The 11,417-nt window shown below is 44.2% G+C and overlaps 1 protein-coding gene across 2 annotated transcripts in view; it reads left to right on the top strand.

Annotated features, from left to right (window-relative positions):
* LOC121271106 (sialic acid-binding Ig-like lectin 11) overlaps nucleotides 1-11,217 on the top strand; it is a 26,704-nt gene extending 15,487 nt beyond the window's left edge. For both annotated transcript variants that reach the window (XM_041176862.1, XM_041176861.1), the window contains 4 exons: nucleotides 1,947-2,234; nucleotides 3,326-3,419; nucleotides 8,132-8,219; nucleotides 10,717-11,217. In XM_041176862.1, the coding sequence (XP_041032796.1) occupies nucleotides 1,947-2,234; nucleotides 3,326-3,419; nucleotides 8,132-8,219; nucleotides 10,717-10,839 (593 nt within the window). In that variant the 3' untranslated portion in view covers nucleotides 10,840-11,217. The remainder of the gene's footprint in view (nucleotides 1-1,946; nucleotides 2,235-3,325; nucleotides 3,420-8,131; nucleotides 8,220-10,716) is intronic.
* The last annotated feature ends 200 nt before the right edge of the window (nucleotides 11,218-11,417 follow it).

Raw genomic sequence — 11,417 nt, 5'->3', positions numbered from 1 at the left:
AGGAACAGCACCTCATCTTCTGATTAGGCACTTTACAGCCTTCTGGACTGAATATTGAGTTCAACAACTTCAGATCATGAACTCTCTCCTCCATCCCCACCCCCTTTCCAATCCCCATTTTTCAATATTTATCTTTTCATTTTTAGATATATATTTCTCACACACCTATTCTATTATTTTTTTTAATTTATTTCCATTCATTGTTTTATCCCCACATTTTAGCCCATTTCAATCTTTTCTCCCACACCCTCCTATCCGCCCACCCCACCCCCACAAGGGCCATCTGTCATTGCTCATCCTGCTGTATACACTTAATGCCACCATTAGCAACTCCTTTAGCCAGTATCACCCCCACCATCAACAACCCTTCAACCTTCAGCGTATGACATATTTGCAATCTCTCCTTTGCCTCCAGCTATCACTGGCCTTCTACCCAGCTTCACCTGCCCAACCCCCACCTTAAACAATATATATTTCACCACATTTATACTTCCCTTTTTTTCTGAATAAGAGTCAACTCTTCATTAATTCTGTCTTTCTCTCCACAGATGCTGTCAGAGCTGCTGAGTATTTTCAGCAATGTTTGTTTTAGTTCCTCTCCTCTAATATAATGATTCCAGTAATAGGGAAGTCATGCTGATGGGACACTCACATTTAACATCATTGCATGCGTCAGATGAAGTGGAATATCCAGCCTGACGTTCTGGACAGGCGGATGGCGAGTTGCTCATCATTATTATAGCGCATGAGATGCTGGAACCCACCGGGTTGTTTAAGATGGGTGAAAAACACATGAGCAGATCCCTCACTGACCCTCTGCTCCATACATTCGACAAAATTATTTCTCAAGGTGGTGGTGAATCTTAAAGTCTCCTGGTGAGATTTCCTGGGAACAATAATCTGAAAAAAACCGACCCAATGGGAAATAAAAGGCATGGACATCATTTCAATTGTTAAACATTTTGCTTTATCAATCAAGCCAAAATTAATGTAAGTTGAACATATATTCACAGGGAAATTGTATTCATTATGGAGTAGGAATTATATTTTAAATATCCGGCACAATACAGATAGATCTGGCATCCCAGGTGCTTGATTGTCACCACGCCCACTGCCTTCAACATTCACTGCCAACACCACCGATGCACAGTAGCAGCAGTGTGTGTAACATCTACAAGATTTGCTGCAGGAATTCACCAAGGCTCCTTAGACAGCACCTACCAAAGCCACAACCGCTACCATCTAGAAGGACAAGGGCAGCTGATAGATGGGAACATCACTACCTGGAAGTTCCCCTCCAAGTCACTCACCATCCTGACTTGGGGGAATATATCGGCCGTTCCTTCACTGTCACTGGGAGAAAATCCTTGGAGTCCCTCCCTAACAGCACTGTGGGTATGCCTACACCACATGGTCTGCAGCGATTAAAGAAGGCAGCTCACCACCACCTTCTCAAGGCAAAATTAGGGATGGGAATAAATGCTGGTCTAGACAGTGAAGCTCACATCCCATGAAGGAATAAAAATAAACTCACAAATTTCTCAGATAGACCCTACAGCATGTTTACCATTAATCTCAGCCACTGGCTCCCTCATAACCATGCCTCCCCAAGGCAGAATTTCAATGTCTTCATTCATACTGCAGTTTGACCTTAATTCCCATCTGACAACACCATAAATCTATCATAATCCCACAGGGACAATTCCCAGAAAAAAGACATAGGAAACTGTTTGGACTAAGCAATTTTGAGTTTAATATGGCTTTGTTACAGACATGTACATGTTATCAGTGAATATGTAATGGGCCATCAACAGGAACAACATAGGCTGTGTCATGTTACAATAAATGTGACTGAGCTGTTATAGTTCCTGTGACAACCAATTGAATTTATATTTCAACACCCCCAATGTTGGGAATAACTCCATATAATGCGTTGTGCTTTGTAGACAGGCCCACAATACTCACAGGGCCGACCTGCACCAGATCTGGGAATGGGACAGATTGTACCTGCAGCTCGGAAGCCAATCCAACAGCCAACATGACATGGGCCATCAATGGGAGAATCATCACTGGGAGCAGGTCAGATGGAGAAGTCATCGCCTGGCCGGTGAATAGATACCACGTACAGAGCTCCCTGCGACTGGGACACTCAATTACAACTGGAATGGTCATCTCGTGTGCTGCAGCGAATGGGCACGGTGATAGTGTCAGCACCTACCAACTGCACTCTGACGGTACATGTTTAATCTCTTTCCCATTGCAACACTATCAGTGAGGCGGACCATCACCGGCCATTCGCTAACTGGGGGAACAATAGCGTGAGTAAATAGCAGCCCCACTCAACAGCTCAAGACTCAATCTGCTGTCACACAGTGTAAGGTCTCTGCAGCTTTAGACACATTCCAGTTGAACGGTGAGGTGGGCATTATCCATTTTACATTCTATTCCTCAGAAACTTGCTACGTTTATGGTTGTCAACAGAACACAAATTATCTGAACAACTGTGATCTTGCAAGTTAAAATATTCACTCCGACTTCAAGAACCCTTTCAAAAACCTGGTTCCAATTCACCAACTGCAATCCAACGCTCGAGAAATGTTTATTTCTAACATTGTGCGACTGACTCGGAATATGTAAATACAGTATTTAAAAATCTAACATCAGTGGTGTCACTTGTATAATTCATCGACCTGTAAGGCTGGGCCGAGTGATTGGGGCTGGCATGTATTCTGATCGGATTAATCCCATTGTTGTATGTTATCACAGACTGCAATGTCCTGTGGATATTATTGTAACCCCTGACTATCTCAGATGTGCTTTGTGCACCATAATGTCACAGTCACAGAATTTTAACGGCACAAATGGAGGCCATTCGGCCCACCGTGTCAGCAACTGCTCTCCGAATGAGCATTATGACCCGGAACCATTGTCCTGCCTATTCTCCGAATCCCAGCACATTGTTTCAACTCAAATAATCACCTAATGCCCTCTTGAATGCCTCGATTGAACCTCCCTCCACCACACATCCAGGCAGTAATTTCCAGACCCGAACATCTGGTTGTGGGGAAACAAAGATTATTTCTCACTCAATATGAAGGGAATCTTTTAACCCTTTATATCTCGTTAACCCTCGGGACACACTGGGTCACATTTTTTCTTCAAGCATCAACAAAATGGGTCAACAAGAATCCTTAACTTGTCTTTAGACTAGTGGCTTCATCAGAAAGTCAGCTTGTATCTTCACAATTAGAAATCCAAGATTGATGATTCATTCCAATGTTCTAATTTACAGTATGGTTTTTATTTCTTTCCTGGATATTTTTAGGAATACATTCCCGGACAATTCTTTTCATGATTGGGGGTGGAGCCTCTGGGCTTGTTGGTTTAATTGCAGTCCTGGTCGCTGTGAAGATACGAGGGTAAGTGTGATGCTTCATTACCTAGAATGGAATTGTAAACAACCACCCTGAAGTCTGTGTGTGTGTCAAAAACTCCTTTAGTCAGTTACGCAGGGGAAGAGCCGAACACCTGAATGAGCTGGGGCAGAATGCAGGAGGGATAATAGCTCCCCGACCAATGTGGTTCATCCACCAGCATCATTTTTCCTGGAACATCGGTGCGCACTTGAGTTGTCTGTCCGCACATTCTTCCTGTTACAATATTCTGGATGGATATTATCTCTCCAGCGGCACATCCTTGAGTCTCTCCTCACCCCGCATATCAGATGCCTTGTAGAGTATTATCTTCTGTCCTGTAATCGGAGTAAAGTGCTTTCGCTGCTTTAATAATGTGCATAGGATAATATGATTTTGTGTTCAGCTGAAGTCACCTTATCACGGGGAGATTTCTCAGTAACGCTGCACTACAATGTTAATTCAAATCCTCAACCAACCATTGACTGAAATAGTCAACGTGATGTGACATCTCTTTTTAAAATAGTCTTGAAGTCGATGGACTAAAGGAGGAGAAAGATTTTTTTTCAAAGGGTTTGTTTCAGTGTTGTGGGTGTTACCTCGTTATGGACAGACTTGACCTGACTGGGTCTGATTTGGAATGAGCAGACGGACAAACATCCTGTAAGAGGAGTTGGCCCCCAAAGCATTCAAATCACAAGCTGTTGGGTGAAAGGTGAGCTGCAAAATCATATTCCCCCCATTCCTTCATCACAAACACCAAGTTTACAGTTGAAATCAGTGAAATTGAATCTCGGTTCACTCGGTGCTCACCCTCAACAGCGGTAACTCAGCCGCCCATTGAAGACCACGAGGGGGGAACGCTCGTGTATATGGTGACAATGGGCAAATAACCACCCTGCATGGCAACCACCTTGTTAAAGACAATTGCTAGTTAAACAGGCGATGGACATTGATTAACCCATCCAACCAGAATGAAAAGATACATCTGGAACGCTGTGTGTGGAAACTACTTGGGAGTCAGTAACACTTGAAAACAGACCAGTTTGAACCAAAAGACCAGCCTGGATTAATTCTTCCGCCACAGCTACTTATTCTGAGTAACATTTGGTGCCAGTTATTAATCCCCTCTTGCAGCGTGATATCGGTGAAGTGCCTAATTCCCTGTTAAATGGTGTTTCTTTCAGCGATTATAAATAACCCCGCAGACAATTAACGAGGATTCTTGCTTTATTCCCGTTTTAAACTTCAATGGATTGAAAACATCTATGGAGCAATAGAGGGGGTTCTATTTTCAAATGTCTACTCTTCTTCCTGCTACTTAACAAGGTGTTATATGTGGTTTGAAACTGTTACTTAGCACGATATCAGTTAACTCGGAGCGAGCAGCACCGGGATATTAAGGAGCAGAGGGGAGTGGGGCCGAATGGCCTCTTTCTGTGCAGAGGCCATTCTGTGATCACGGTGGAAGTGATAAGTTCCATTCTGTGATCACGGTGGAAGTGATAAGTTCCATTCTGTGACCACAGTGGAAGTGATAAGTTCCATTCTGTGATCACGGTGGAAGTGATAAGTTCCATTCTGTGATCACGGTGGAAGTGATAAGTTCCATTCTGTGATCACGGTGGAAGTGATAAGTTCCATTCTGTGATCACGGTGGAAGTGATAAGTTCCATTCTGTGATCACGGTGGAAGTGATAAGTTCCATTGTGTGACCATGGTGGAAGTGATAAGTTCCATTGTGTGACCATGGTGGAAGTGATAAGTTCCATTGTGTGACCATGGTGGAAGTGATAAGTTCCATTCTATGACCATGGTGGAAGTGATAAGTTCCATTGTGTGACCATCTTGGAAGTGATAAGTTCTGTTCTGTGACCATGGGGGAAGTGATAAGTTCCATTCTGTGATCACAGGGGAAGTGATAAGTTCCATTCTGTGACCACGGTGGAAGTGATCAGTTCCGTTCTGTGACTACGGTGGAAGTGATATGTTCCATTCTGTGACCACAGTGGAAGTGATAAGTTCCACTGTGTGACCATGGTGGAAGTGATAAGTTCCATTCTATGACCATGGTGGAAGTGATAAGTTCCATTGTGTGACCATGGTGGAAGTGATAAGTTCCATTCTGTGATCATGGTGGAAGTGATAAGTTCCATTGTGTGACCATGGTGGAAGTGATAAGTTCCATTGTGTGACCATGGTGGAAGTGATAAGTTCCATTCTATGACCATGGTGGAAGTGATAAGTTCCATTGTGTGACCATCTTGGAAGTGATAAGTTCTGTTCTGTGACCATGGGGGAAGTGATAAATTCCATTCTGTGATCACAGGGGAAGTGATAAGTTCCATTCTGTGACCACGGTGGAAGTGATCAGTTCCGTTCTGTGACTACGGTGGAAGTGATAAGTTCCATTCTGTGACCACAGTGGAAGTGATAAGTTCCACTGTGTGACCATGGTGGAAGTGATAAGTTCCATTCTATGACCATGGTGGAAGTGATAAGTTCCATTGTGTGACCATGGTGGAAGTGATAAGTTCCATTGTGTGACCATGGTGGAAGTGATAAGTTCCATTGTGTGACTATGGTGGAAGTGATAAGTTCCATTCTGTGACCATGGGGGAAGTGATAAGTTCCATTCTGTGATCACGGGGGAAGTGATAAGTTCCATTCTGTGACCACGGTGGAAGTGATAAGTTCCATTCTATGACCATGGGGGAAGTGATAAGTTCCATTCTGTGACCATGGTGGAAGTGATAAGTTCCATTCTGTGACCACAGTGGAAGTGATAAGTTCCATTCTGTGACCACGGTGGAAGTGATAAGTTCCATTCTGTGACCATGGTGGAAGTGATAAGTTCTGATCTGTGACCATGGTGCAAGTGATAAGTTCCGTTCTGTGACTATGGTGGATGTGATAAGTTCCATTCTATGACCATGGGGGAAGTGATAAGTTCCATTCTGTGACCATGGTGGAAGTGATAAGTTCCATTCTGTGACCACAGTGGAAGTGATAAGTTCCATTCTGTGACCACAGTGGAAGTGATAAGTTCCATTCTGTGACCACGGTGGAAGTGATAAGTTCCATTCTGTGACCATGGTGGAAGTGATAAGTTCCATTCTGTGACCACGGTGGAAGTGATAAGTTCCGTTCTGTGACCATGGTGGAAGTGATAAGTTCTGTTCTGTGACCACGGTGCAAGTGATAAGTTCCGTTCTGTGTCTATGGTGGAAGTGATAAGTTCCATTGTGTGACCACGGTGGAAGTGATAAGTTCCATTGTGTGACCATGGTGGAAGTGATAAGTTCCATTCTGTGACCATGGGGGAAGTGATAAGTTCCATTCTGTGATCACGGGGGAAGTGATAAGTTCCATTCTGTGACCACGGTGGAAGTGATAAGTTCCATTCTATGACCATGGGGGAAGTGATAAGTTCCATTCTGTGACCATGGTGGAAGTGATAAGTTCCATTCTGTGACCACAGTGGAAGTGATAAGTTCCATTCTGTGATCACAGTGGAAGTGATAAGTTCCATTCTGTGACCACGGTGGAAGTGATAAGTTCCATTCTGTGACCATGGTGGAAGTGATAAGTTCTGATCTGTGACCACGGTGCAAGTGATAAGTTCCGTTCTGTGACTATGGTGGATGTGATAAGTTCCATTCTATGACCATGGGGGAAGTGATAAGTTCCATTCTGTGACCATGGTGGAAGTGATAAGTTCCATTCTGTGACCACAGTGGAAGTGATAAGTTCCATTCTGTGACCACGGTGGAAGTGATAAGTTCCATTCTGTGACCACGGTGGAAGTGATAAGTTCCGTTCTGTGACCATGGTGGAAGTGATAAGTTCTGTTCTGTGACCACGGTGCAAATGATAAGTTCCGTTCTGTGTCTATGGTGGAAGTGATAAGTTCCATTGTGTGACCACGGTGGAAGTGATAAGTTCCATTCTGTGACCACGGTGGAAGTGATAAGTTCCATTCTGTGACCACAGTGGAAGTGATAAGTTCTGTTCTGTGACCATGGTGGAAGTGATAAGTTCCGTTCTGTGACCATGGTGGAAGTGATCAGTTCCGTTCTGTGACTATGGTGGAAGTGATAAGTTCCATTCTGTGACTATGGTGGAAGTGATAAGTTCCATTATGTGACCACGGTGGAAGTGATAAGTTCCATTCTGTGACCATGGGGGAAGTGATAAGTTTCATTCTGTGACCATGGTGGAAGTGATAAGTTCCATTCTGTGATCACAGTGGAAGTGATAAGTTCCATTGTGTGACCACGGTGGAAGTGTTAAGTTCCATTCTGTGACCATGGGGAAAGTGATAAGTTCCATTCTGTGATCGCGGTGGAAGTGATAAGTTCCATTGTCTGATCCTGGTGGAAGTGATAAGTTCCACTGTGTGACCATGGGGGAAGTGATAAGTTCCATTCTATGACCATGGGGGAAGTGATAAGTTCCATTCTATGACCATGGTGGAAGCGATAAGTTCCATTCTGTGACCATGGGGGAAGTGATGAGTTCCATTCTGAAAGACGGCAAGTGGGTGTTGTTAAATGTTGCCTCTGGTGTAAAGCCCTGTCCCAAGTGGGAAACATAAGCAAACACCAGCCCTTTGTCATCTGCTGGTGTCCTTGATCACACCCACACAATTCCCATTAGGAAACCATTCTGGATCATCCTGAGAAATTGCTTTTTAATTTGTATCTGTCACTCTTCAGGATGAAATGGGAAGAAGCTGCGGGTCTGACTGAATGGCTGGAAGATCGGATGATTTGGAGGACTCTCCAGGACACAGTAAACCCTGAGGTAAATGGTGTCCAACTGTGGCAGCAGTGGGTAGTTTTCAAACAGCAAGTGAACCAGATCAGGCAAAGCCCAACAGATAAATGAAACTTTTTAACTGAGATTTTATGGAGGGAGTCACCTCCTCATGTCCCTGATGGTGGAACATGGTGAAGTGACTTTTTAAAATTAATTCACCAGATATGGGTATCGCTGGCTGGGCCCAGCATTTATTGCCCATCCCTAATTGCCCTTGAGAAGGTGGGGGTGAGCTGCCTTCTTGAACTGCATGCAGTCCATGTGGTGTAGGTACACCCACAGTGCTGTTAGGGAGGAAGTTCCAGGATTTTGACCCAGCGACAGTGAAGGAATGGCCGATATATTTCCAAGTCAGGATGGTGAGTGACTTGGAGGGGAACTTCCAGGCAGTGGTGTTCCCCATGTGTCTGCTGCCTTTGTCCTTCTAGATGGTAGTGGTCGTGGGTTTGGAAGGTGCTGTCTAAGGGGACTTGCTGATTTAAGTCATGTAGTGAGCTGGGAATTGAAATTAGGAACTGTTTCTCAGGATTGTGGTCCCTCACTCTCTTTCTGGAAGAGCAATCACATAAACTGACTGGGAATCTGAAATGTTAAAAAATGCTGGAAATCCTCAGTAGATCAGGCAGCAGCTGCGGCTCCAAAACAAAGTTCACCTTTCAGTTTGTTTAGCTCACTTCAGTGAGAGATGAAGCAGTATTTTATGAAATGTAGAGAGGGGGGAGAGGGGGGGGTGGTGTTTGGGGCGGTGGGTGTCGGGGGTGGAATTGGGCTGAGATCAGAGATTAGAAAGGGGGGGATCCAAAATGTGATGGGAGTAAAACAGGAGAGACTAAAAGACTGAAGGGATGATGGTGCTGGGTAAATATGGACGATAATGGGACATCTTAAAGGAACAAAGATGTGTCTAGAAGTGATGTTAGCGTTAAAAGCTGAATCCTTACCAACACCTGATATAGTGAGAATTTCAGGCCTTTACTATTGCTTCCGTTTTGCAGCTTTTGGGGAGGTTTCTCCTGATGCCGTTTTCACCTCTTCTACACATACATTCCAACAAGCAGCAAGAGTGGACCATTCATCCCCTCGAGCCTTCAACACCATTTAACAGGATCATGGCTGATCTGATATCAGCCTGAAATCTGCATCCCACCCACCTGCTTTTACCTATGACAGAATTGACCCCACCTCCCACCCCCGACCTTACCAAGAATCTATCCATCTCTGTCTTAAAATGTTCAGCGTCTCTGCTTTCAACACCTTTTCAGGAAGAGGGTTCCAAGGACTCACCAAATGAGCTTTCATTTTCCGTTATGACCTTTGATGTGGCACTTTATCCACTGCCTTCTGGGAATCTCAGTACAGCACATCCACCAGTTCCCCTTTAACCACAGCACATATTGGAGTTCTTTGAGGAACTAACAAGTTGGTTAAACACCATTTCCCCTGTCATTTTATTTCTGACAGTTCCCATTTCTGTTCACTTGCACTGCTATCTCTTTATTACAAGGTAACCTCTACTGTCTTCAAACCTAGGATAGATTTTTTTATCATTTATTCTTTTCTGGAGTGTGGGCTTCACTGGCTAGGCCAGCATTTATTACCCATTACCAATTGCCTCTATGAAGGTGGTGGTGAGCTGCCCCCTAGAACTGCTCCAGTCCCTGTAGTGTAGGTGCACCCACTGTGCTGTTAGGGAGGGAGTTCCAGGATTTGGACCCAGCCACCGGTGGCCTTTTGCTCCTCCATCCCCTCCGGACCTCCCCCCTGTTTCAAAACTGTTATATCTCAAACTATTTCTAGTTCAGATGGGAAAGGTGAGCGAGCCAACATGTGAAATGGTCACCTCTTGCAGACAGGTTGAGCATTTCCAGCTGTTTCAATCTTTTGTAAGTCAATATTACTGGAGCCATGGGATAAGATTAAACCAGAGCTGCAGCCAATATTGATCCCTGAATCAACATCACTAAAAAGAGGAAAAAACATTCTCGTCTGTGGAATCGTGCTGTGCACAAATCCGGTGCCACCTTCCCCCAGCAAAACAATGACCAGACTCCAAATAAACTTCATTGACTTGACAGATCTTTGGCATGTCCTGTGATATATAAATCTAATTCACTCTTCCCTTTGTTCAGCTCATTTTCTGACTGATAGATTTTGTGATCACTGTGGTTATTAATTACACAGCAGCCCTTGCCTCTTAATAATCGTAGAACCACACTGACCAGAAGGATATCATTAAACCCATTTGAAGAAGAGTTTTCAAATGTGTCCCACCCTGCTGCATTCTCATTCTGTCTAGACTGATAATAACAAGATTACTTCTTCTTTCCTCTGTAACCCACAGCCACTCATCTGATGGAGCAGGGACATGAGAAAGCTCACCCGGGGTACAATAGTGTTTCTGGTGCACACAGCACACTGACCACTGTCCTCAATTCAGGCCCACGCTAAGCCTACAGCTAACAACGATGCTGTTCCTTCACAGAGAAATGTTCACGGTCATGGTGGGGAATTGATGAACCCCATGCAGGATGAAGAGATTGTGTACACAGCCATCAAATTCGCCAATGTGAATGGGAGATGCAGCCTGAGAGTGAACATCAATTAAAACAGAACTGCAAATGAGCATGAGAACTGCCCTCAGCTTGGATGGTGATGGAAGTGAGCAGACTTTAACCCAGCTGATGTTATGGAGTTAGACAAACATCATCGCTTTGCAATAAGGACTGTGAGAATAGAGATTTTCCTGAAGGGGGATGCAATGTTTTCATTTACAGCCACAATCTCATGTTTAGTTGCAGTAGAATAGTAACTTTTTAAAATATTCTTTTAGTGAACATGTTTTCCTCTGTATTGTGAATCTACTTTGCAAATCATTTTAAACATCTCCTCTTGTCATTAAGCTGCTGAAATGTATTGGCCCTCACTGCGCACACTCACAACCGAGGACACGGCTATAAAATAAACCCCAGAAAACAGCAGAAAAGTAACTTTGTTTATTGCTGCCTGCTCTGAATTTATTCAGGTGCTCAGAACAAGGGCAGCTACAGGGAAGTGGAGTAAAGACCTGGGCCCATAAGTCCGGGCAGAGGGGAGGACTGGGGAGAAGTCCAGATACGTATAATTGGGAATCTCTTTGGGTGAATTGTATTTGAGGCCCATTCCCCAGGATATTTCAGCCCGTTC

The sequence above is a fragment of the Carcharodon carcharias genome, chromosome 29, assembly GCF_017639515.1.
Source record: "Carcharodon carcharias isolate sCarCar2 chromosome 29, sCarCar2.pri, whole genome shotgun sequence".
Classification (NCBI taxonomy): Eukaryota; Metazoa; Chordata; class Chondrichthyes; order Lamniformes; family Lamnidae; genus Carcharodon; species Carcharodon carcharias.
Note: the sequence above shows the minus strand (reverse complement) of the source record. Positions and strands in the feature narration are given on the sequence as shown.